The 27,509-nt window shown below is 37.3% G+C and overlaps 2 protein-coding genes and 1 long non-coding RNA gene across 8 annotated transcripts in view; 2 read left to right on the top strand and 1 right to left on the bottom strand.

Annotated features, from left to right (window-relative positions):
• Positions 1 to 10,471, top strand: part of LOC113919495 — a 64,260-nt gene extending 53,789 nt beyond the window's left edge. Inside the window, exons 3-4 of the long non-coding RNA XR_003519031.2 lie at positions 7,770 to 7,869; positions 10,355 to 10,471. This is a non-coding gene — a long non-coding RNA (uncharacterized LOC113919495). The remainder of the gene's footprint in view (positions 1 to 7,769; positions 7,870 to 10,354) is intronic.
• Positions 1 to 27,509, bottom strand: part of VWA8 (von Willebrand factor A domain containing 8) — a 342,103-nt gene that overhangs the window by 89,256 nt on the left and 225,338 nt on the right. For 5 of the 6 annotated variants that reach the window (XR_003519024.2, XR_003519025.2, XM_027588720.2 and 2 more), the window contains 8 exons: positions 23,371 to 23,481; positions 22,407 to 22,471; positions 21,807 to 21,932; positions 20,547 to 20,656; positions 19,761 to 19,915; positions 15,216 to 15,411; positions 7,336 to 7,417; positions 3,313 to 3,517 (listed from right to left, as the gene is read on the bottom strand). Coding sequence is in view for 4 of the 6 variants with exons in the window: in XM_027588720.2 (XP_027444521.1) it covers positions 3,313 to 3,517; positions 7,336 to 7,417; positions 15,216 to 15,411; positions 19,761 to 19,915; positions 20,547 to 20,656; positions 21,807 to 21,932; positions 22,407 to 22,471; positions 23,371 to 23,481 (1,050 nt within the window). In the remaining 2 variants the exon portion in view is untranslated. The remainder of the gene's footprint in view (positions 1 to 3,312; positions 3,518 to 7,335; positions 7,418 to 15,215; positions 15,412 to 19,760; positions 19,916 to 20,546; positions 20,657 to 21,806; positions 21,933 to 22,406; positions 22,472 to 23,370; positions 23,482 to 27,509) is intronic. The other variant, XM_027588721.2, reaches the window with a different exon arrangement.
• Positions 13,282 to 14,029, top strand: LOC113919493 (cytochrome c oxidase subunit 6B1-like). The gene has a single exon (XM_027588725.1). It carries the CDS (start codon positions 13,634 to 13,636, stop codon positions 13,892 to 13,894), a length of 261 nt encoding a protein of 86 aa, XP_027444526.1. The 5' UTR covers positions 13,282 to 13,633; the 3' UTR covers positions 13,895 to 14,029.

Below are 27,509 nucleotides of genomic sequence, written 5' to 3' on the forward strand. Positions count from 1 at the left end.
CCATGTAGGGCTCGATTCCAGGACCCTGAGATCATGACCTGAGCCAAAGGCAGATGCTTAACCAACTGAGCCACCCAGGCACCCCATAAGTATGAATTTTTAATTATGGGCTTCTAGAACTATAGTTACGCTGACACTGAGTTTGTTGTTATAGTTGTTTGCTGTAAGAAAAACACACGTTCCTATCAAAGCATGTAAAATTAATGAGCACATTTTCTATGCAGAGCTCAATACTCTTTTGTAAACTGTACTCATGAAAGAAAACTATCAATGAATTCATTAGGTAAAAATAAAAATTCAAAGAACAATGGCTACAGAACTAATAACTCTAGAAGGCTGAAATGTAGCAAGATATAAAGGACAGTGATAAAGCGTGTAACTGATGTTTATCTAAATATCAACAGTTCTTTTGCTACCATGCAGAAGAATCAGGGAAAAAAGTGGGTCAATAAGTGGGGCATGGCTTGGCAGGTTGTTTGCCTCCCGTCACTGCTGACCTCAAGGAGCATCTTGTGACCAATAGGAACCACACAAGCCAGGCGTGTGTATACCTCCCATGCCAGCCGGCCTCGGCTGCCTTAAACGACTAAAGTGCAAAGCAGGCCTTTTAAATTTCCGTGATGTAAAATAAGTCCATTTCGCCACTAGATGGTGATCGGGTTACTCTGCCAGGAGCAGGGAAAGCGGCTGGCATTTAGCCAGCGATAAGGATGGCACTGAGAACACACTCTCTTTTCTCAATAGTTCTAAGAAAGGCATTTTTCAAGCTCCAAAACCAGGAGTAGACATCTGCTGAATAAAGGGCCCATAAATGAGTAACAGCTTGAGGGATCACACAGTACGGGAACTGCTTAAAGACACATTTTTGCTTGTTATTACCATTACTCCATAATGATTACTATTTGGATTTGGTTGTGTAAACTACTCGTAAATAATAACATGAACTGGTCTAAATAAGAGCAATTAAATATACTGTCTTTTTAATTTTTTTTTAAAGATTCTATTTATTTATTTGACAGAGAAAGACACAGCAAGAGAGGGAACACAAGCAGGGGGAGTGGGAGAGGGAGAAGCAGGCTTCCCACTGAGCAGGGAGCCCGATGTGGGGCTCAAATCCCAGGACCCTGGGATCGTGACCTGAGCCGAAGGCAGATGCTTAACGACTGAGCCCCCGTGTGCCCCTATACTGTCTTATTATTTACCAGACAGGGAGGGGAGGAGAGATACGACCAAAAACTAAAACAATGGTAGACCATTTGGACAATTAATCCTGTCTGTTTACACATAAAGATACATGCTCACAGTCTGTTTCTGGGTTTGAGTGTGTATATAAATATGTATTTCAATATCAACCAAAATGGATTCAGGAACATCAGAAATGGAAGCAGAAGGTTGGATAACATCTAAGTTTCTAAATGAAACTAACATCCAATTCTCAAATGTGTAACTTTATTTCTGAGTAAGTTTTATTTCTGCTACAGCTGAACTTTGAACTGGAGACATAAAGTTATACATTTCCTGGAAAATGTTTGGTCTGGGAAGGATCAGATGTTGCCTTGCAAACGGTAGCCAAGTATTTTGATTATTTTTGGGATGTTAGATAATATATTTCTGTTCATTTCTAACTTATTAACTATAGATATTCATTTAATAAATACTTATTCGGTTACATTAAAAACAAATGAATAATTCCTGACAGTTTAAAAGAACAATTCCATTTCTTATCAAATAGCTTCAATGGCCAGTGCAATTTAGTATATGTGAGTGTGAGCATATACAAACATACTAATTCCCTCTGTGTATCAATCATTATGCTAGGAGCTGGGAATAGGAAGATGAACAACAGAGTTGGGGAAGTCGCGGGGAAGAACATATGGCTAAAACACAAATAGGGGTTAACTTTTCTAGCTGTCAAGACCAGTTATGAAAATCATGAGTAAAATTCCTTTTTAAAGTTCTATTGTGGAAGAAACTTAATTTAGGCCACAATCTTGACCATAGGAAAAATATGACCTTTCATCTCCATGACATACGAGAAATTGAAATAAAGTATAAGAAATGCAAAAACAATAGTATTTACTCTTAGGCCTCAATCACTGTAATGAAAAGAGGAGCTTAATTCACAAGGATACACTAATGCTTAGAATAATAAGAGAATCAGAACCACAGTTAATTAATCTTCCAATTATTGTTATGGGTAGTGACCAACAAGTAGTCTGTTGCTATGATGGATTCACTGCACTTAATGACATGTTTATTTTAGAGCAATACATTTATTTTAGCTTAATTAAATAAATATATTCATACCCTTTCAAAAGAAGTTGAGGTTGTTTGCCTATGTTGGTTTGCGATCTTCACAATGTTCCTATAAACTTTTAAGAATCTAAGAGAAATATGTATTATTCATTCACAAATCTAAACAGTTCTCCTTTAAGGGAAATCACAAAAATAACTACATAAGAGAGTAATTATTAATCAGGTATCAATGGAATAGTTTGTGGAAATTTTTTATCCTGCTAATTGGCTCTTTACAGAACCACACAGCTGATAGGAACCTACTTTTCTTTCTTACCTTGCTGGATAAGAATGAAATGTAAACACTGAAGTTTTCTTCTGAAGATTAAAATAAATCAATTACAAATAAATCCTTTGATGATATGCTTCAGTACCTAAGGGCACACAGCTTTCCTCATTGTTCACGGGAGTTCCAGACAGCAACCAGATTAGCTGGTGACTGAGTCATTTCTGGAGTTTCCTCTCACTTTGGTGCCCTATTTCCATGTTTCTTTCCAGTGCAGGGTTGGGTCTACTTCTCACCACTGCTAAGTCTGCATGATTGGGACATAAGGAAGTTGGGAAAGATGCATCTCTACTGGATGCATCATTTACTTATCTTCTCTAGGCTATAGGTTTTGGCCCTACGGTAATGGGCTGCATTTTATATCAGTATCTCTGCTTCCTTGGTAGCATGTAGAGATGCTGAAAATGATGGCAGTAAAAGTCAGAACAGATGTGGTGGTGGTGCTGGAAACCGATTAATGCTGGAGGTTAGACAACAAACGTTGATTGTATTCTCATGTTGTGATGTGAGGGACCTGCATATTTAAGAACTGACCAAAAAATGGGCACATTTTAACTTTTTCATTCGCTAGAGGGATAGATTTGTCTTTTCCTATTACGAGAAATTATTTTAGCTATTTAAGCAATGATATTCAAGTTTCGGGGCCAGAAGTCTCCACAACTGTGGCATCTGGAACTAAATTATATACCTGAATATGCACCTTTAAGAGAGAAGGTCAATTCGAGTGGTACCTGAATATGTCGGTCACCTTCTTGTCCAATCATGTTTCTCCATTCCGTGAGTGATCGCTGCAGATGTTCAAGTCCAGTTTCCCAGAGTCTGATGCAACCTCCCATATCAACAGTAACAACACCACCTTTGCCCCACTCAGCTAGCAGAGCATCTGTGTCCGAAATAGTAGATAGCCATGTGGTATATGGCGAGAGAGATTCTGATCTGATAAGGAAATTACAGTAGTCAGTCAATTGGTAGTAATGAAGCTAGTTTACCTAATTTGGTTCATTAAACTTGCTATAAAGAATTCTAATAGTAAGCACATTAAAAGATACCAAGAGATTCATCTGTAAGAAAAAAAATAACACAGTTATCTATTGGTTATTTACACTTTTCTGTATTTGTGGACTCCTGATGATACTAGCATTCACTGTCAGAAGGAAAAGAACTCTAAACCATCTCATATCTCATGCACCTGCAATACTGGACTCTTTAGGGCTCTAGGTTTCAGTCTAAGTCCTGAAACTGATGTCTTGTTTATGGGCTTTAACTGCATTTGTATTTAATATTTTCCATTTTCTAACTTAGGAAGTTACAGGAATTTATAACAAGGAATTCATGTATTTCTCATATTACATATATCATACATATACATATTTCCTTTGTTATATATTCATTTCTAGGAATGCAGCTTTTGCCTATAAGTCAATGGCACACTTCCTTTTTCTGTATATAGCTCTCACTAAACAAAAGAAACAGATTAGAAATTCTAATTAATCTTTAAATACATCTGATATTTTCTATATGAAGTAAATGGTCTAAAGGGATAGTCTGATCAGATAATAAAAACACAATAAGCCATCAGTGGAGATCTGGGAAAAACCACAAAACCACTATATGTTGGGTAAAATCTTATAATATACTAAAGAATAAACCAAGACTACTTTGACCTTTCTTTCCAGTCTGCCTTAGTAGATACTCAACACAGAGTGACAGAGCTAGCTACTCTGGGACACAAAAGTTTTAGAAAATGTTAATATGAAGAGGATGGTAACAGGAGGATGGGTCCCTGGGTTTCAGAACTACTTTACAGTTCTAGAAGGACTCACAGAAGGTAACATTTGATATAATACAGGGTTTATCTCATGGTGCTCTCCCAAAAACATGTGCCTTAGTAAAAAATTAATAGGTACAGATGGTGAAGTAAAGAGCTATTCCAGAACAATGAAATTTATCTATGTGAAACAATAATGTTTGAGATTCTTCCAAGAGCACTCAAGATGTAAGACTGTGGAGTACTGTATTTACTGGCTAAATGTTTAACTCTTCATACCATGAGACTTGAAATTTCTACGGGCAATTTCCTTCAATATGTCAAAAAAAGTGCTGAAAAAAAAATCACATATTTACTACAATTTGCTCCTCAGCTCTAGAATCTCTTCTTCACCTTGTTTTAAATGCATCTTCCCCTTACTACATAATGGCAATGTCATTAAAGAACACACAGAATTATAGTAGAGTGAGGCCCAGATTTCCATACACCCACAGATGAGAGCGAGGCAGTATCATTTTACAGATGTAAATAATACAAAAATTTGAGGAAAAATACTCAAGTTTTACTGGGGGCAAAAGTGGTGTATTCATTTTGGCCCTGTAGTTACATACAGTGTTACTGTATTTTCTGTTATTTGAAGTTAGCCATCAGATGGAAAATTCCAGCTATCTAGCAGAATGCTAAATTTAAGCAACTAGCAGGAAAACTGAAATCCAGATGGGTTGTTCTCTTGGATTGCATATATGCCAAAAATGGCAATAGCTAATCTCAAGAGAAATTCAGGATATACTGATAATGAACAGACTCCAAATCACATGGCACTTGAAATATGGCAAGTCCAAACTAAGATGTTCCAAAAGTGTAAAATACATACTGATTTCAAAGAGTTAGAAGAAAAAAGGAATATAAAATATCTCATTAAAATTTTTATATTGAATATGTGTCAAAATGATAATATTTTACACTTTTAAAATTTTTTAAAAATATTTTATTTATTTATTTTAAGGAGAGAGCGTGCATGAGAAGATAACATTTTAAATACATCGGGTCAATAAAAACTGATTAAAGTTAATTTCACCTGTTTATTTTTCCTTTTTAAAAATATGGCTAATAAGGAATAGACAATGAGTGACACCATCTGGCTTGCGTTCTATCTCTGGTGGGCGGTGCGGCTCTGAAGGAACAGCCGCTCTGCCAGGTGTTCCTCCCCGGCAGGCATCACACACGGTTCACACAGAAAGTTAAAAGAGAAGAACAATGAAATAATTTCTAAGAGGAATACTGGAAAAAAATGATTAATGCTTTTAGAAATGCAAAAAAACCGAAAGTTGTTCTTTGCTTTTGTTGCTTGAACTAATAGTATATTTTAATAAGCATATACTTCATACGGAATAAGGAGTTTCCCCAAATGACTAAAAGCCATTTTCCATTAAACTGACACATAAAGATGCTCTAAGAAGGCATACTTATATATGTTGGAACAAGTAAATCTATTTTTTTTGAGTAATGCTTTGATTATTCGTATTTATTGAACCTGATTAAGGGTCCTAAGAAATGAAACTGTGTTTCTGAGTTACTGTGACCTGTCACGCGGGGCTAGTTTCTTCTAGGGGTTGAAGGAGTGGCTAGAAAGTGGCCTGGTGATGCTGGGGGTGAGTGACAGGTCTCAGTGTAGCTGGCCTTTCTCTCATGCTGGAAGGCTCTCCAGGCTCCTCTGGTAGAGAGTTCAGGTGAGGTTTTCATCCCTGTGTTGTGAGGGCTTAGTCGGCCATCAGGGACCGTATGTTATGAGGGGATGTGGTGTCAAACTAGGCCAAAGCAGAGGAAGAGATTAGAAGAAGGAGGTGCTGGCTGGGGGTGGGGGTGGAGTGGGCGGGGGAGGGGGGCAAAGTAAGGAAGAATGAGGAAGTTCCAGAGCAGGTGTGTGGTTCGGCTGAGAGAGGGAGATCAGGCATGGATGCATCCAGAAAGGGACAGGCTACTGGTGAGGACACTGTGATTCTCAAGGGTAGAAACCAAGCACGTAGTTTTCCTTCTGTATCCTCAGTCTAGCTGGTTTACATACTTTGCTTCCATCACTGGACAATAATAGAAGCAGTGAATGGTCATGAGTTCCATTCAAAAATCTCTGGAAGCCTTTAGCTACTATATAGCCTTCCCAACATTTTTAAAAAACCATTTTTAAAAAATGCTATTTAAATTCCTTTGACATTTTGAACACATTTACCTCTGAAAACTAATATATGAAGTTAATAAATAAGGTAGATGGAGCTCAAGAGTATTATGCTAAGCAAAATAAGTCAGTCAGAGAAGACAAATACCATATGATTTCACTCACATGTGGAGTTTAAGAAACAAAACAAACAAGCAAAGGGAAAAGAGAGAGAGAGAGAGAGAGAGAGAGAGAGAGAGAGAGAAACCAAGAAACAGACTCTTAACTATAGAGAACAAACGGATGGTTACTAGAGGGGAAGTGGGCGGGGGATGGTGACACAGGTGATGGGGATTAAGGAGTGCACTTGTCGTGATGAACACCAAGTATTGTATGGAAGTGTTGAATCACTATATTGTGTACCTGAAACTAATATTACACTGTATGTTAACTAATGGAAATTCAAATAAAAACTTAGAAAAAAAGAAAAATAAAGATGAAAATTTTTTGCAATACTAAAAACGCTGTTTCAGATAAATTAATCATTGGGATAAATCAATGAATAGATCAATGATAAAGAAATGAAGCCTTGAAGGCTGTTAGACTTATACCTATATAACATTTGAACATTTTTCCCAAATGAAAATAAAAATAGCAGTAAAGCATGCAGAACAGCAGCAAGATACAAGCCAACTGCAACTGGGGTGGGGGGGCGGGGGGAGAAGAGCCTGCTATTCAGGAGGCAAAAGCACACATTTATTCGGAGTGCTTGGTAAGACTTGACTTGCTTTTGATCTGACATATGAACTGAGAACAAAGGTGAACGTGGATTACCTGGGAACAGGGATATATCGGAGTTTCTTTGATTGAAGGTCAGTGATTTCTATATAACCAGCTGTTTGCGGAGGGGTCACATCTGCAGACAAGTCATGACATGAGCTGAGTATTAAATTACTGCATGATACCAAAATAAGACCAGAAGAAAGCATGAATGTTGCTAAAAGTGTAATGAAGTTACCAGTAGCCTAGGGCAGAGCTCTGAGACCCACCTGACAAGGTCCTGGGCCAAGTCTAGTCTCTAGGGTATGTTTTTGTCAACAAAACATGAAGATTGTCAAATACATACATATTAGGCCATGATTCCTCACTGTCAGAAAATGACCTAAGTCCTTTTCATTGTCTTTGCTAGCTTTCCAAGACGAGACATTTTAGCACTTTGAATTTATTTGAAAAGATTTCATCACCTGAATTCTGTTTTTCCTTCCTAGGAAGTCACAATGACAGTACAATGTAGGGGATGCAGCACCCACTTTGTATCGGACTGGCCACTGGCTCTGACATTTCTGAACTGTGTTTTATGCTGGTCAGGTTAGTTATCTTGCTTTTGTCATTTGTAAAATGGGGATAACAACAGCATCTGAGCATCATAGACATTATTTTGAGGATTAGATGCATTTAGTGACTGGAAAGCATTTAATTAGTAGCTGCTCAGCACATGGTACCTGTAATTATTAGGGCCCCCCAAGACAGGAGAGGGTGTGGTGAAGATGGGCCCGTGGGATGAGGACTCTGGATCACGGATGAAAGGGTGGGGGAAGGAGAGGGCATGACATAGAGGGGCCAGGGCCCCCACCTCTAATTCTGGAGTTGTTTCCCAGCCAATTCCAGGGGTCTGCTGACTTCTCTTCCAAAGCCCTGAGCACCACCACTCATCATCACTAGCTGCCACTACTGTGTCCCAGAAACTCTGCTTAGTCTTTATAGGCAGTGTTTTTAATCCTGACCACAAAGACTCGTGATTCCTGCTGGAGTGAGGAGGAAGCTGAAGCTAATAGAGGTGCGATGATAATGTGACCTGCTTGAGGCGACACAGCTAGAGAGTGATGGAGATGGCTTTCAAACCCACGCCTTCCTGGCTTTGAAATCTCTGCTCTGTCCACCACTCCACATAGCTCCTGCCTAAGCTGACCCTAGGGCAACAATTTTTAAAATGGCCTCATTTTAGAAGATACTGGCCATTAATGTCTCTTAAAAAAAAAACTCCCCTACACAGAACCCATACTTTTTTTTTTTTTTTTTAGATTTTATTTATTTTTTGACACAGAGAGAGACAACGAGAGAGGGAACACAAGCAGGGGGAGTGGAAGAGGGAGAAGCAGGCTCCCTGATGTGGGGCTCGATCCCAGGACTCTGAGATCATGACCTGAGCCGAAGGCAGACACTTAATGACTGAGCCACCCAGGTGCCCCCAGAATCCATACTTTTAAAAGATTTTTGTTTGTTGTCTGTCCTTATTACAACTTCAGGTTAGAATGAGATATCCAGGATGTTCATACTGAATTTATCCAACGTAGTTTACAAAAAATAAGAAACTTGGCATTTTTATTTAATGTTTGCAGCCGGAGGTTTTTGAGTAGACCCTCCGAAAAATTCAAAACTCAAAATATGTCTTATTTATTCAACAAACATGGTTAGGTTTACTTGGCACCAGACACTATACAAAGCACTGAGGAGAGAGAAGGAGATGTGATTCCTGTCTCATCTGAGGAGCCCACAGCAGAAAGAGGAAAGTTCCTTAAAAAAAACAACAACAACAAACCACACACACACACACAACAAAACAAAACCCATCGTGGGCCTTTGGGGCTAGGTATGAGCAGCAGAGCAAGGCAAGGAGGAGTGCCAGAGGTCAGAGGGTTAGGAGGAAAGGAAGGTAATGTCCAGGGACAGCAGAGGGTAAGAAAAGAGAGTTACTATGGTAACCTGACCACCAGCTGCATTGGCTGTCCCTAGATGGCCATTTATATAAAACAAGCATGCTTATCATCAGTCGCACACAGCCGGCACTGCAAATGCTGCCTGGGATAGAAGGTCAGTCTTGGATAAAGTTTTGCACCATATATCACTTTTGACAGTTTCTGCTGCTAAGACCTAGCCGAAGTAGGTTGAATTATTTATAGACCCAGGTTCTTTGCCAAAAATGACCAGCTATTGAAGAGGTTGGGATGACTAGAGCTGTCTCGTTAACCGACTTACATTTTGGCTTGTCACTCATGGGAGCTTTTTTTTTTTTTCATAAGTAGTAGTATTAAGCTGAGCTATGGCCACCAGTGCTTTCAGACGGCCCATGAAAGCAAAGCACAGTAAGCCAACTTATTTTAAAATATCTTTTCTTTCACTGTGCAAATTAATTCCGTGGCATAAAGAGAGTGAGAAAATGCAGTAATGGCTGTGTCTATTTCAAGAAAGGAAAGCAAGAATTTTACTCCTGGTGCTAAAAAATATTTTCACATATCAGAAAAGGCACTTTGTGGCTATAAAGCACTTTTCAAAGCAGTATTAAGGGAGTGGTGGTGGTGGTGGTGATGGCGAGCACTTGGAAAATAATCAGCATTGACGTTCACTGATTTGAAAATGAATCAGCTCGGAATACATGATTGAATTAAGGAAGTGAACACCACGGCCAGATTTCCCTCCAAACTTGGCCAAATCCTTGTCTATCCGTTTTAAACGTTTCAATGCTGTACAGAGGACAGAGGCTCAGTAAATTTCCATTACATGTATAATCCAGGTGGATTTCAAGGATAGCTGTAAGCTACGCATGAGGATGAGTTCACTAATGACTAAAGGGAAGTCAATGGCTGCGTGTTTACTGAATAGTTCCCGGGAACAGTGGGGACAGCTTCTGTGCGCAGCACCAAGGTTAGGAGGAGGTTTAAGAGTTGTCAGACAAAACAACTGAAAACACATTTGGAGGGAAGATGAAATTATATTAAAAAATTCACTCCTTTTAGCAATGTAATTTGATGTACATCTGTTAACTACCAAGTTTAATGCACTTCTGTGTTCACAGATTAAGAGTGATGTGTGGCCTGCAATAGCTCCAATGCCAAATCTTTCAAAACAGAGAGTATCACTTTGAATCCAGAGTTGTTATTTTGTGTTTGAAGAATTGAGGTCTGTGATAAAAAAAAGAAAGAAAGAAAGAAAGAAAGAAAGAAAGAAAGAAAGAAAGAAAGAAAGAAAGAAAGAAAGAAAGAAAAGAAAGAAAGAAAGAAAGAAAAGAAAGAAAGAAAGAAAGAAAGAAAGAAAGAAAGAAAGAAAGAAACAAAGAAAGAAAGAAATAAAGAAAGAAAGAAAGAAAAAGAAAAGAAAAGAAAAAAGAAAAGAAAAAAGAAAAGAAAAAGCAACTAACAACTAGGGGGGGAAAAAGACTGGAATAAAGCAGTAAATCTCTCCCTGTCTGCATTAAACAAAAGTTATGCCATCTTTGTGAAAGCCACCAGAATAGCCTTTATAGTTTCTATTGATTTCTTTAATAAAAGGCTGATATACATTAGTTCCAGACTAATCAGATGGTTGGATTCTATTTACTTAAAAAAAAAAAAAAGCCAAACTACTTTTTATACCAGTGTCAGCTCAAAGATTGCTTCTTAACCAGAGCAAAGATTTCTTATGCCCTAATCTTTCCTCTACTACTCTGGAAGTTATATACTCTATCCCTAACTCATACAAACTTAATCAATATTGTATCCTTCCTCCTGAACAATGTAAGGCACTTAGAAAACTTTAACATCGGTCACTCCTCTCCTAACTTGTGGATTATAATTGTCTCATAGTTTTGATATATGCTTCTTAAAATTTCACAAACTTTTATTATTTTTGTTCCTTATAATTAATGCTTGTTAGCCATATATTTACTACTTTCTCATGTATCCTCATCTGAACTGGTTGATACCTAGGCCTGTGCACAGCTATCCTCCTGGGATCTCCCTTCGTCATTCTCTTAGGAATTTTTTTTTTTAACAGCTCACATTTATAAAATTCTTCCTATGTGCCAGACACCATCCTAAGCACTTTATGTATATTTGAAATATTTAAGGAATACTACTTAAACAAATGAGGGGAAATAAAACTCCTAGCAACGAAGAGAAAAATTGTAAAAGATATAAACAGGCAATTCTCAGAAGAGTAAATCACAACATATGAAAAAATTCTCAAAGTTATTAAAAATTAGGGAAAGATAAACTGAAACCACAATAGAAGGTCTGATCCCTACAAGAGTAGATAAGGATGGGGAGCGTCAGGACCTCTTTTATGAGGCTGGAACAACATTGGGAAACAATTTGGTAATTCTACTCTTAGATATATCCCCTATGAATTCTTAGCATGTACACAAGGAGAGGGGTACAAGGATATTCATTGCCTATTATCTCTAATAGCAAAAACTGGAAAGAACCTAAGTGTACATCAACAGAGACCTGATGAATAAACTACAGTGTTCAGCAGTGGAAGTAAATGAAGGAGCTATCAACGTGGATGATGACAAAGATCATCTCCTTTGACCAAACTCTAGTCAGTCTCTTCTGGATCCTCTTCCCAAATAGGCCCCAACTTTTAGGCTTCTGTATTCATCTCTCTACTGTTCACTTTTAGCAAGAGTCCTGCTAGGTCAGTTTAACTAGAATCCCCCACCCTCCACATGTGATCAGGTTCCTCATCCTCCACCATCCCCGAGGTAAGGTCTAATCACACTGGCCTGCCTTCAGCAGGAATCCTCCAGGGTTAATTTAGCCAGAAGTGTTCCTTTTCCTTGATTTCCTTTTAGTAGTTTTCTATCCACTGATCCCTATCAAAAGTTAGAAGATCTATACTACCTGATTTTGACACTCACTATAGGGTAGTGTCAAAGCTAGAAAGTAATCGAGTGTGCTATTAGTGAAGGGATAGACACAGAGATCAATGGAACACAATAGAAAATACAAAAATAGACCCCAACATGTGTGGTCAGTTGATTCTGAGCAGAGGTCCAACTGCTGAAATTCAACGGAGAAAGGACAGATCTTCCAGCAAATGGTGCTGGAACAAGTGAATATCTGCATACAAAACAATGAGTCTCAATCCACACCTTGCACCATATAAAAAAAATTATCTCAAAATGGAACCTTAAATGTAAAATCTAAAACTACAAAATTTCTAGAAGGGAAATTTTCCCTTCATCAAAATGGGAGAAAATGTTTGAAAAGAATATTTGATAGTGGACTTGTACCCAGAATATATAAGGAACACATAAAACTCTTTAAAAAAAGTCACCCAAATAACCCAAGGGCAAAAAATCTGGGACATTTCACTAAGGAAGGTACACATGACAAGATGCTCAACATCATTAGGCACTGGGGAAAATGCAAATTAAAATCATAATGAGATACTGCTGCACAACTACTAGAATGGTGAAAGACTGGTTACCAAGTACTGGCAAGGAGGCAGCAGAACTAGAACTCTCCTTCATTGCTGATAGGAATGCAAAAGGTATTGTCACTTTGTTAAGCAGTTTGACAGTTCTATCATATAATATAAAAATGCCATTCCAACGTATTTACCCAAGTGAAGCAGAGACTTATGTTCACTTAAAGATTTGTGCACAAAAGTTCATAATAGCCTTATTCATTATTGTCAAAAAGTGGAAATGATCCAACTATCCACCAACTTGTGAATGAATAGACAAAGTGTGCACAATCACACAAGTGACTACTACGTGGCAATAAAATGAACTACTGGCACAGGCAACAATATCATGATATTAGGTGAAAGAAATCAGACTTGAAAGAACATATACTGTATGATGCCATTTATATGAACGTTCTGGAAAAGGCAAATCCATAAGACCAGAAATCAGTTCGGTCAGGGGATAGGGAGGAGGTGGAGAGGCTGACCGCAAAGTAGCATGGGGGAGGTTTTTGGGGAGATGGAACTGTTCTTTGTCAGTTATGGTGATGGTTACACAACTGTATGTGTTTGTCAAACTCACTCAACTATATACAAACTGAACTATATATAAACTGAACCTTAATAAGAACAAAGGCATACTTTAAAAATATCACTCTGTCTGATGCATGGAGAATGGGTAGGATGGAGAAAGAGTGGAAGAGGAAACGTCAGGAGGCTGTTGAATATTCTAGTGCAAGATGGCGGTGATTTGGATGTTGGTAAGAGAACTCTAGTCAAGTACGTGGAATCAAAATATATTAGTGAGGTTGTATCAAAAGGACACGGTATGGTCCGGCTCTGGCGTCTCTGCTGAGGATCACATTGAGCTGCGAGGTGCTGCTGTGGTGTGTTTAGAATCAGCACCATGGCAAAAGACATCAAGACCAAAATCAAGAACTACCAGACCGCCCCTTTTGACAGCCGCTTCCCCAACCAGAACCAGACCAGAAACTGCTGGCAGAACTACCTGGACTTCCACTGCTGTGAGAAGGCAATGACTGCTAAAGGGGGTGATGTCTCCGTGTGCGAATGGTACCGTCGTGTGTACAAGTCCCTCTGCCCCATATCCTGGGTATCAGCCTGGGACGACCGGCGGGCAGAAGGCACGTTTCCTGGGAAGATCTGAACTGGCTTCACCCACCTCTCCTCTGTCCTCCCTCCTTCTCCCAGGGAGGTGAAGGGGGACCTGGGTGCATGGTGATCCCCACCCTGGGATTCTGAATCATGGCTTAACTAATAATAAATACTCGTTGGAAAAGTGTAAAAAAAAAAAAAAAGGACATGGTAATTTATGATGAGATTAGATAGAGAGGATGAGGGAGAAGAAGTATCAAGGTAGACTCCTGGGTACACTGAATTCTAGTACAGAATTTCTTGTATTTCCTGGGATGGTGTCATGCCCCTGTACCTTTCACAAAGGGTTCCCCCTTTCTGAAACAATTCCTTCATTTGATTCAGTCCCATTCATCTTTTCAAGGGTCAGCTCATGATCACCAGTCTGGACTATAAGCTTCTCCTTTTGTAGACACCTTGTGAATATTCCTGTCATAGCACTGTACTGAGACTGTCACTTTATTCACCTGCTTCTTCTACCTTAAGAAACATTTTGAGGAAATGGTGATTTCTTTGGAAGGAACTAATTCTAAATACCATCATATAACCAGGACTTGTCAACCCAGTAATAGATTATAATACATTTAGCATTATATTTATTAAGTCCACAGTGATAATAACGAATGTAAACACAGGACAACATGTTACTACCACTATGATGCAAATAACAAACAGTGGCTCAACGAGCAAACATTTTCATAATGATCCATTATGGTGAAAGCCCACGTGGTTCAGCGAGAACAGCCCTAGGCTTGGGACTGGAAGACCTGGTGCACATCTGGGCTCTGCTGGCCACTGGTGGGGCGGCCCTTGGCATGCCTTCTTACCTCCCTTTGTCTGCCTCCCTGCATACAAGTTCGAGAGTACACTGATGACAGAATGGGGATTTGAATAGTAAATAAACGTATACAAGGAAAAGTGATCGGCACAGGCCCTGACCTATGTTTTGCAGTAATAAATATAAGATGACCCTGAGAGCGCTGCTGAGGGGATCAGTCTGCATGAGTCTCTGGCCTTTCATCATAGCTGGCCCCATTTTCTGGGCCTGATGGTCTAATAATTTTTAAAAGTCTATTTGAAAACATCTTCTAAGTAAAGTTATTGTATAGATTGTAAGGCAAAGGAAGAAGAGTTTTAACAGCAGTGACTTCTACCATACACTGCGAGAAACTGAGTGAAAACTTTCTGAGCACACACAGGTCTTTTTAGCTACTAGACCCTGGTAGAATTATTCACATTTATACATACAGAATGATAATGATAAATTAAATATCCCTACCCAAAGCAAACTACTTTCACTACCTCAGCAAATTAGGAATTGGTAAATTTCTTACCTTTTGGGTAGACATCTTTTAGAGGGACTTCTCCCGGGGGCAGAATCCTGACTATCTGATTAGTATCTAAAAGAGTCACACAATTGCTCTGTTTTGGAGTTTCACTTTTCTTCTTTTCTCCATAGAATGTTCTGTCAGTGACACTTGGTTTATGCAAGGATGATGGCCTTCTCCAAGAATAGACTTCACTGGGTGACTGAAAGAAAGAAAAGATTAAAGTACTGAATATAGGGGTGGCTGGCTCAGTCAGTAAAGCATCCGACACTTGATCTCAGCTCAGGTGTTGATCTCAGGGTCGTGAGATCAAGCCCCACACTGTGTTCCATGCTGGGCATGGAGCCTACTTAAAAAAAAAAAAAAAAAAAAAAGAAGTACTGAAATATAGTTGACCCTTGAACAACACGGGTTTGAACCGTGCAGGTCCACTTACATATGGATTTTTTACAGTACAGTAAATGTGTTTTCTTTTCCTTATGATTTTAATGACATTTTCTTTTCTCCAGCTTACTTTATTGTACATATATAATGTTCATAACATACAAAATGTGTGCTAATCGACTGTTTATCAGTAAGGCTGCCAGTCAACGGTAGGCTATTAGTAGTTAAGTTTGGGGGAGTCAAAAGTTATTCATGGAGTTTTAACTGTGTGAAGGAGGTCAGTGTCCCTAACCCCCATGTTGTTCAAGAGCCAACTGTACTATAAACTACATTCACCACACCTGGTACAATGCAGCCCTTTAAGCGGATACCAGTGGTAAACTTATATTTCACAAGTATAAGAAAATCAAATTACTTCTTAACCTTTTTGAATTTCGTATAGAAAATAGCTGCTTTACCAACAATCATATTTTTCAGGCAAATGTGAAATATACAACATATTTTTTATGTTGAAATGAATTATAACTAAATAGAGGGAATATAACAATATAGTCAGTTTAAAAATGAAATAAATCTCTACTACATCTACTCTCTGGCATTACCAGCATTCTGAAGTACCTGAGTGTGCCTTTCCATTCGTATTTCCTTCTGTCTGCCCTAGATGTTTAGAACTCTTCTGGAATTTTGTGTATTTTTTCTCTCTAGCTTTACTTACAATTTTTACCATATATGTATTTATCCTTCCCTACCCCAAGATCATAAATATTCTCCTATGTATTCTCTAAACGTTTTAAAGTTTTGTCTTTCACATTTAAGTCCTTAACCCATTTGGGATTTATTTTTGTGAATGGCATGAGGCAGAGATTCATATTCATCCTTTTTCACACAGATAGCTAACTGTCCAAATACCATCAAATACCAAACAGCACTGATCAACATTGCTATTATAAAATGAAGTTCTGAATATGCATGCATCTGTTGCTGGGCACTTCATTCCACTCTCTTATTTATTTTTCTACTCCTACGTCCACCATTGTCTTAGTTACTGAAGCTTTATAATAAGCCTTGAAATTTAGTAGGGCAAGTATCTTTGCCTCTATTTGGTTCTTCTTCAGGAACATCTTGATTATTGTTTTGTCTTTGCTCTTTCAAAAAATTGTATGAGAGTTGGATTTGCTCTGCACCCTTGTCAGTATTTGATATTGTCAGTATTTTTTTATGTTAGCCATGTAGTAGTGTCTTATTGTGATTTTACTTTGCATTTCCCAAATGACTAATGATGTTGAACATCTTTTCATGTACTTAATCTCTGTATTCTCTTAAATCATCTGTTCAAGTCTTTTGCCTTTTTTTTCACATTTACCTTGGTATTTCTATATCTATCTAAATATAATGAAAACTGTGAGTTCACACAAATAGATTCAATTCCAATGCAACGACTGTAAGATTCATTCTAGTGTTCCTTTCTCCATCTATAACTCTCCCTTCTCCAACAATGAGAAACTAGACTTCATTATCTTTAATATATTTACTTTCTTGCTCAGTTCCACTGAATGCGACTCATATCCCATCCCACTACTAACTTTCCCTCGCAAGCAAATGCCTTCCTTACTCTGCTTGGTCCTAATAGTCCACGCTGGGCTACGCTCATGGAGGGACGCCCTCCTCACCTTACTTGGGCTCCTAAATCCTACACCAGGCTACCTCTACCTCCTCAGAGGCACTGTCTGCATCCTGCCTGGAGTTTGTTACGATCACTGGTGGTTACACCCTTCCCCATCTGGGATGTCCTCACCTGCTCAGCTTCTGACCTCTGACACCTCACACTGAGCCACTGTTTGCCCATTTTCTATATTGGATTATTTGTTTTCTTGCTCTTGAGTTTTAAGAAATCTTTGTGTGTTCTAGATACAAGTCCTTTGTTGGAAGTATGACTTGCCAATATTTTTTCCCAGCCATATCTTTTCATTCTCTTAACAGTGTCTCTTATAGAGCTGAAGTGTTAAATTTTGATGAAATTCAATTTATCAAAAATTTTGTTATGGATCATATCTGAGATGCTCAGTAGAGTGTTTAATAGAAGTGATGATGGTGAGTATCTTGTGTTATTCTTGATATTAAAAGGAATGCTTTTAATGTTTCACTATTGAGGATGATATTTGCTATAGGTTTTTATGGCTATTTGGCATTAGGTTAAGGAAGTGATAATAAGTTAATAATAATTTAGGTGCCTCGGATAATGCTATGAAAAGTTGATAGGTGACATATCCCTTTATTGATAGCTTTATGAAGAGTCAAAAGAAATTCACATAAAAGCAGAAAGGCACTGTGGTACAGGAGAAAGGATACAGGTTTGAGGGTTAAGTCATCCTTGACCTCAAATCCCAGCTCCTTTACTCATAATTTTTGTGGACGAGGGGATACATCTTTCTCTGTTTCTGTTTCTTCATCTATAAAACCTTATAAAATTGTTTTAAAAACTGTCATGCATGAAAGGGTTTAGAATAGTGCAATGCCTGATTTTTGTATTAGGGTCTAAAAAATATGATTTTATCATAGAATGTTGAAAGGCTGCCTAACTGACCCTAGTCTTTCATTTAACAAATATTCACTAACACCTACGTGTTGGTTACCATACTAAGTAGGGGGGACAGAACTTTTTTTTTTTTTTAAAGATTTTATTTATTTATTTGACAGAGAGAGAGACAGCGAGAGAGGGAACACAAGCAGGGGGAGTGGGAGAGGGAGAAGCAGGCTCCCCACCGAGCAGGGAGCCCAATGTGGGGCTCAATTTTAGGACCCTGGGATCATGACCTGAGCCGAAGGCAGACGTTTAACGCCAGGCGCCCCAGGGGGATAGAACTTTTAATTTAACAAGGTCACTAGTCCTACCAGCTATAAAGGATTTCTACAGGGTTAATACAAAGTGTCTTATACTCAGTGCCAAATACTTTTACTTTCTAACCCTTTTTTACAGTAACATTATATTTCTATACTAATTTCTTCAATCAGAAGATCAATATTTTAAATGATTCCACCTTCAGAAATATAGCTCTAGTATTTTCCCTACTGATGGCAGCAATCACTGAGAAAGCATATTAAACACAACTCTCATTTAGTCAAGGCTGCTGTAGATACTATATTCCAACAACATGTTTCATTTTCAGTTATATAATACCATAGCAAAAGCTTTTTACTTGATAATTAGGAAGACATATGGCAAAATCCTAAGCCACATATTATCCACTGTGTTTTGGATTTCAGCTGTCTTACACCCTGAAATAGTCACCATTCATTAATTACGTTAAAAATCTGAGATTATGTGAGATTGGTGTACCATCAAGCAGAGCCCATATTTTTATCTTTAAATGATTCTATTAAAAAATAAAAGCTACAAAGGAAATTATGAAAATTAAATGTTAAATCAAAATACATGGAGCTACATCTAAGGTTATTAGATGGCATCTTAGACTTAAATAACCTTTATATTTAATTTTCCCCCATTTCCATTAGGAGAAGATGCTGTCTCATTTCACCTGAAGTCAATTACAAATAGCCTCTTCTTTACAGATAACAGTACATAACAGCAGAAGGGACCACCTAAGAGCAAATTAAGTTGGAACTATCACCATAATCTGGATTCTGCAAAGATATGATAAATCAGAGCAAAACTCAATGGAAAGTGAACTGATGTTCATGAGTGTTAAAAACATTTAATCTACAGGAATGAGAGCCCCCCAAACTTTAAAAGATTCTAGAAGACATGTTATTTTGTTAGTTTCAAATGTTTCTCTTGACAGATTACATGAGCACACATAAAGACAACATGATGTAAAATTACAGTCAGTAGGTTAAACATTTCACTGTGTCACACAGACTCGTACGGAGAATACTGGTTTCCCCTTATTAAATTACATAATTACATTACCCTTTATTTTATTTTTTATTATTTTTTTTCATTACCCTTTAAATGTTAGTTTTAAAAAAGCAATGAAACTCTATAGGTAGAATGCATTTTCTAATGACTGATTTGGAATATAGACTTGATCCGAAATGTTTACCAGAATATCATTACATTTTTAACTAACCCTCAAATAGCCTTACAGATTATAGGCTAAACTGGAAGAAGAAATATTTATTCAATAATTGAGAAAAACTGGTGCTTACCATAAGATCTGGGAAGCCGATAACAACTGTAGCATAACTATTCTCATCTGAGAGAATTCGGTTAGGAGAGGCAATCTTTTGTCCGACAGCTGAACTCAGATTTTCAGATGATAGTTGATCACTTGAAATTGTATGAGGTATGCTGAGATCTGCTTCTGAGGTGTCAGAGAAACATTAGATACCATATGCCCCTAAAATGCTCCAGGAATTAATTTTTGCAAGATTTCATTCTTGCCAACTCGAACAGAAAAGCACAAGTTAAAAAAGAGAAAACACTTTAAATTATATTCATGGCCTTTTGTTTGAGAAAAGTCAGTTTTTACAATCAAGGCATCTTCTCTAAGTGAATGCAAGTATTTACTGAATTCAAAATTTGATTAGCAATACCTATTATCATTAATAGCATCCTGCAGGAAAGACATGAAACTGATCCAACCCAGTAATGGTATGTTTTAGTTTTTTTTCTAAGTACTATTCACTGCCCCCAAATGGTGATGAATTAAGTAGAAATCCTGAGGGTCTGTGTAAAAAAAAGAAAAGACGCTACCCTAAAAGACTAATGGACTTGGAACCTAAATGTATAGAAAAATTCTGATTTCTCAGTTCAAAAAATTCAAAGACAGAACTGAAAAGATTGTATATTCTTGTTTACTAATTCTAATGTAGTTACTAAGTTCTCTCTTTGGGCATAAATTTAACATATGTTGATGTTATTGTTCTTAAATGATTCTAGAGGACTGTAAGCATGTACCATACAGCCATAAGCACAAAGAACAGGGAATTTACCTTGTGTAACTCCAAATCCTGTGCTAGGGGGCTCCTCTTTCAACACGTACAACTGGCAAACCCCACTATCCTCAGATGCAATGTGTGCAGGCTTACTTAAAAGATATTTCCTGTAAACAAACAAAACATTTACGTGAAAAGCTTTTCTTCTTTAATAATTGTGAGTCCAGCCTATGAAAAATCAGAATTCCACACCCCCCACCCCACACACTCCAAAGCCTTGTTTTTATATTCTGAGTATAATTTGCAATTTCAGAGTTACATCATGAATAAACAAATAACTTCTCAACACTGTCTCTATATAGGGAGTAGTGCAAAATAACAATGCAGTAATAAATAGGAACTAAAATCCAACACTTCCTATAAAGGGATGGGCTGGGGGGGAAAAAAAAGCAACCCTAATGCAACACACCCCCATTATCATGGAACCTGCTACTGATATGACTGTTTGATCAGCCAGCAAATTAAGTGGGAATCTGGCCTCTTATTTGTGACTAGCTGAGGGACAGAAGCCCTCACCACTGTAATCCCCTTGATCTACCTATTTTTAAGAATTCTAAAATAGGGATGTATAAATGGCCAGAAATCTTTTGCAGAAGGATACTTCTGCTTATCACCCTAGGGGCAGAGAGAGTCTGTATTTGGCCAGTGGAGGTAATGCATGAGGGGGGGGGACTCAAAATTTAGTGTGCACCCTATTTATGCCAAGTGCATATAATGTCTCTTTCGTCAAGAAGTATACAATCCAATGGGGGGAAGCAACACAAACATGAACATGAACATGAACATGACTAAGTAAGAGCAACCAACTTCTAAGGGGTGAATTCTGTGAAGCTCCAAAGGCAACAGCTCTAGGACAGAGCTTCCCCTCTGAAGAGAGGATAAATCAAAAATCTATTTTGAAGTGTCTCTAGTTTGGCAAGAATACTGTGAGTTCTCAATGTACTAACAGGAAAAAAAATCCAAAGAAATATGGATTTTACGTAAAAGTCATTATGTTTTTACTGTTAATTTCAATGTCATTCTCTGAAACACTTTCATAATTACTCTGTGAAGCAATATTTAATTTATTTTAGTTTTTCTCTAAATTTTAGTTATTTTAGTTTTCCCCCTCCCTTTCTTCTTTCACCTACAGAGATGCCAAATTCAGAAATTGTTAAAAGACAGACACTGGATGTCAGAACAGTAAGGATGTTGGATAACTGATAAACACGGTTGAGCTATGGTATACTCCATGAGATTCTATGTAGATCTACCCACTGGTTTGTTTTGTCCTCCACCAGAAGCCACTTGTCCTCTGCTACAAGAAAAACTGTCTTGAGGTTGATGGGAAGTGAGATGGTGTGAGTTCGCCCTTCTAGAACATCCAGCACAGTCAGGGTGTTCCTGAAAGAGGAGAAGAAAGCTATCTGAAAGGAAATGGTGAGGATAATGGTTGAGTAATGACGGCACAGTCATTTCATGATCTATCATGCAATGCTAAGAAGAAGGTGTTCAAGACTAAATAATAACAAAGAAAAATGGCAATTGAGACAACGGGGAGGGGGAGGCAGAGGGAGAGAGAGAATCTTAAGCACCCAGCACAGAGCTGGACACAGGACTCATCTCACAACCCAGAGTTCATGACCTGAGCTGAAATTAAGAGTTGGAAGTTTAACCAATTGAGCCACCCAGGCACCCCAAGCACTATCTGTTCTTAGGTCTGTTTTTAAATGCTCTACAATGTGGGAAGAGTTACTTTTAATAAAACATTTGCAATTTGGTTACACTGGTTGTAAAATAAGAAAATATAATTAAATGAGGAAAGAGAGTGGACAAAATAAGGATCCCAGTTTAAATCTTCTGTAACAAAGAGCTTACCCATTTTCTTTGTAGAATACTAGCCAGTTTTTGTGTGAAAATTCTTTACACATTTTGTAAGTTTCCTAAAGACAAAACAAAACAAAATATTCACATTAAATGTGTGAGATGCAGTCATGTCTCTTTGGCTCCTTTCCCTTAAATAAAGTTCTCTGACATATAAAACATGTAATTCTCTGAGAAGCGACCTCTTTATTTAAGACTCTTATGGTAATGTGGATCAAAATATATTTCAAAATTTATTTCATCTTTAGGATAAAAATTTAAAAAATAATGCCAAATACTGGTTAGAAATAAACCTGTTATCTGGTGATTAACTGTGGAATTTATATCATGACATAAACATACAGGAAACACTGTTTTTTGTAGATTTGGATACATTGATGGCATTTAAATTATCTGTTTTTTTGTTTTTTTTCTCATGGTCTTTTAAGACTTAAGTATGCTCTTCTGCAGGGCAAAAAGTAAGTCTTACTTTTTCTGAATGGCAGAATAAATTCTCTTGGATTGGCCTAGAACTTATTTACTAGTTTAATTTAGTTAATGTATTCAAACATTTATTTCTCTAGTAGGTGCAATCAGGTGTCAAACTCATCAGTTTATTACAAAAATCCAAAACATAAACACATAACTTGAAAACAGTTCAGTGACTACATGGTTAGGAACTTGTCATGAATATCATGCTCAAAAAGCTCATGATGTTCTATTATTATTATAGTTCAGTCCTGACAAGTCTTCATGTGAGTATGATATCTACAAACAAAAAGTTACTGGTTACTTAATTATAAGTGTATCTATGTCTATTTGTATGACATGAACATCTACAAATGCACAGTAAGAGAATTCTCTTGTGCAGTGTAGTAGTAAACCAAAGATATGGAGAGGGATGGGCATGCATGCATCTTTAAGGTAGAAAGCTCCAGAAATCCTTGGCAATTTGCTGGACATGTTGAGTGTTCCTTACCGTTTCCTCCTTGTTCCACCAGGAAAGTTTCTTAGATGGACCCTCTTCTGAAGGGAGGATGAGACGTCGAAGGGCTTGGCCAGTGGTATCTAACAATAGGATGACATTACTCTGGAAATAAAGAGAAGAGTAAAAAGCTCAAGATTTGTTTCTTTTCTTTTTTCTTTTTTTTTTTTTTTTTTAGGCAGCAGCCTCTTGGCAACCTGGGAATAAAGGATACAGTGGTAAACCAAAGGGAAGATGACAATATTGAAAGACTTAAGAGACACCATAAAGACACTAAATGGTTTTCCTTAATATAGAATGTAAAGTACTAGATGGTTATAGGAAGATATTTCCAATTATGTAATGCAGAATATATGTATTCTCTTTGAAGACTTTATCTTAAAACCATCTCCTTCTAAATACAGGCTACTTTAACCATGATTCTGTTTTATTATGTACTTGAGGAAATTAAGAGGATCAATAATTTTTAAAGTCCAGTTACTTTTATTAAAACTACACTTAAAGAATATTTTGTTGAAAACTGTCTTACGTTGTGCATATTAAATCTCATATTTTTCACAAATCCAGGTTTACTTCAGAAGATATGTACATGATAAAAAGATGGGTTAGCAAGAAAAGATCAAGGATCCTAAGAACCTAGTTCATAATGAGTGTTTCTTCATTTTAAAATTCACTAAGCTTGGGCGCCTGGGTGGCTCAGTTGGTTGAGCAACTGCCTTCAGCTCAGGTCGTGATCCTGGAGTCCCGGGATCGAGTCCTGCATCCGGCTCCCTGCTCAGCAGGGAGTCTGCTTCTCCCTCTGACCCAACCCCCTCTCATGCTCTCTCTCTCTCTCTCTTTCTCTCTCTCAAGTAAATAAATAAAATCTTTAAAAAAAATAAAATTCACTAAGCTTGAAGAACTCACAGTTGGTGCTGCAATAATGTTCAAATGGGAGGTTTCTCCAGCAGTATTAATCACAGTTTTGCAAATGAAGTAATAATCTCTCAGTAATTAGCGTTTTTTTCAAGAAAAACATTTTTAAATAAATCTTAAGCATTAAAATCAATGAACAGAAACAAATGAATAAGAACTTAAAATTGAGAAAGCCAGAAAAGGTGAAATATTTTATTCTTTTATTATCATTTTTTAAAGATTTTATTTATTTGAGACAGAGAGAACATGAAGGGGGGGCAGAGGGGGAACCAGACTCCCCGCTGAGTAGGGAGCCCAACATAGGGCTGGATCCCAGGACCCTGGGATCATGACCTGAGCCGAAAGCAAATGCTTAACCAAAAGGCGCCCTATAAGATGAAATACTTTAAAGAGATGCAATGAACTTGGCTTTCTTTGGTTAAAATTTAAAGATGTTTGAAGATTAGACAAAAAGGTGTGCAAAAAGGGCACCTTTAAGTTCTCAGGCCTCATTGTTATGCAATTGTCTTCTTGTTTTTCTTTTAAATTTGAGGCTCCTCCAGTTATCCTAACCCCTATGAACTTTTCATTTCAAAAACTTTCTTTGGGGAAAATGAAGTTATAAGGCACCCAAAGAATTAATATATAGTTTGCAAAATATAGGAAACAAATAAGAAATGTCTGTTTGCTTGTCCTTTAGTATTTACTGAGCAGCTTATATTTAAAGCACAAAGGAGAACACAATGATGAATTAACCATGACCCTTGCCCTGTCTTACGTAGTCCAGTTGGAAATAAAAAGAAATGCAAAAAAAGATTGATGATTCATCTGCAAATCTGGGACCTCATCGTGTGGTTTCACGTTTATTTGACTAGCTAATTGTATTGAAGTGCTCAAGCATCAAAGTCATATTTGTACCACGTAGATTCCTTCTCTCCGAATCTCGGCTGTATTAAAAAATCCTACTAAGCGTGTTGACAGAGCCTAAACTTCTCTGCAAACACCACTCTTCGAGTGCATCATTGGTATAATACGCAATTCTCCATTCAGAATGTGTGTTAAGGATATTCTTTTTAAAATCATCATTTCCTATGAAAAGTATTATTTCTGGTCTCTGAAAGTTTGAAAATGATAGCAATATCTTAAAAGTTTTACTTAAGAAAATGTATTAAGTTAAAAATTTACAGTCTCCATTCTAGAGTAAATCTTTTCTAGCAAGTATTTTTTAAAGGAGAAAATCTTTCTCGTATGATAAGTATGAACATTAACATGAATTCTTAGCACTTTAGCAATTTGAGATAATATTAACTCTTCTAAGCACAAGAAAGTCCTAAAAATAGTTTGATTCCAAAACATGATTAAGCAGAAGAATAAGCAGATGATTAAACAGATACGATTAAGCAGAAAAAATAAGTTAGTACGGTTTTGCATTTTTCTTCCAAAGGGTCTGATACTTACATGTTCATTATTTGGCATAAGTGGACTGAAAAACTGTATCTTTCTAAGTGACAGAAAACATATATATTGCCAGCCATTGTTGTATTTAGACTGTTTTAGAAGCAAATGGCAACATGAAGGAGTTCTGTTGCTCCATCCTTTTAGATGTTAATGGCTTCCTTCTGTAAATGACTAATAATATATTCTGTCTGAGTTTAAAAATAGAATTTTGCGTCACATCTGAGTACATGTAACTGTGGCTTTGGGGCTCCTTTAAGGGGGCAGGGAGAAGAAGCAAGTGAGCAATTTTAGTATGTTTGTATCTGACTGGGAGAAAAGTAACCTCTGGATGACCTCAATGTCCTAAAGTCTGAAATTCTAAACTTTGTACAAATGAAATAAGTAATCTCATGGCAGGGGAGGGGGAAGGGAGGAGGGTCTTTATTTTTAGGCATGGCAAAGTTTCCCTTTCCTCACTTAAGATTTTATTTTAGCAAGGAAGTTTTGAGCAACTTTTTTAGCCAGGGAAATGCATCCAGAGCAAAGCTTTATAAAGATAAGGCACAGAGGAATTAATGGGAGTACTTCTCTACGATATTTTAGCTCTGCTTTCAGGGAGGGCAGAATGGGGAAAAAGGAATTGAGGGCAGTGCACTCATTTGCTAGTTGATTAAAATTATTTACCATGTGTTAAATTTTATAGACACATGCTGTTCATTTGGAATCAAAGAGGTCTTAGCCTCCTAACAGGGCCATAATATAAAATAGGCAGATAAGATACTCTCTCTGGGTAAAGAAGAGGCAATCAGAGTCCAGTAGAAGTATTCCTATAAGATGTGCATGCTTGCTCAGGGGTGCTGAGGTAGTTTTCTAGAAAATGGTTCAGACTGTGGTCAAAGGGCCACGTCAGGTGGTAGAATGCAAGAATGCCAGGAGGCCAAGGGCTGCTATGGAAGTCTTTGCACTCAACAGAGTATTAATCAGCGATGTTGCCAAATAGTTGGATCTTTTGAGAAAATTTAATACTTGCTAGGAACCTAAAAATCTAGTACTTTCAAAGAATTGGAATATCTAGATTTGACAGTTAATTTGACAGCTGAAAATTGGCAGGACTGTTTGAATAAATACTCCAAATTTAGATTCTTACTGAAATGTGATTGGCTTACTGAATTAAAAATCACCAAGATATCATGTGCTTTTTATGACAGACTCTTCTCCTTATGGAATTCAATTCAATGGCATTGATATTTTATTAGAAACCTATAAAGTAAAACCCTTATTCCATGTGAAAATTTTAAAAAAAGTGAAAATCAGAAAAAAATTTAACTCAGAATTTATGATAATTTATGCAAGGCCTAAAGTTAAAGTTGACTTACTGACTCAGTGAAACACTGACATGTTATTTATGCAATATTTCCTCTTGATTAGACATGGTCTAAAAATATTGTTTCTTGGTAACTCTTTGCTCTCCTGGTGACTTTAAATACTTATAAATAACAACACCGCATTTCTTTAATATCTTCCTATTGTGAATACTTTTTAATTATTCAGACTATTCTTTTCTCCAAGTAGCTGCTGTGAGTGAGATGGTGGATGAAGTTTAATTCTGGTGGGGCCAATCCAATTTGGTTTGAAGCTCAGTTTTACCATGTATCTACTGGGCAGGTTATCTAAACTCTCAGAGCCTCCATTTCTCCCATTTAAATAAGGTTAAGGGCAGCCTCAATGTGCTACTGGAATAACATGAAATAATGTATGTCATCTTTTATTTGGCACATTGCCAGCATTTAAAAATTGATCCT

This window comes from Zalophus californianus, chromosome 3 (assembly GCF_009762305.2).
Source record: "Zalophus californianus isolate mZalCal1 chromosome 3, mZalCal1.pri.v2, whole genome shotgun sequence".
Lineage (NCBI taxonomy): Eukaryota > Metazoa > Chordata > Mammalia > Carnivora > Otariidae > Zalophus > Zalophus californianus.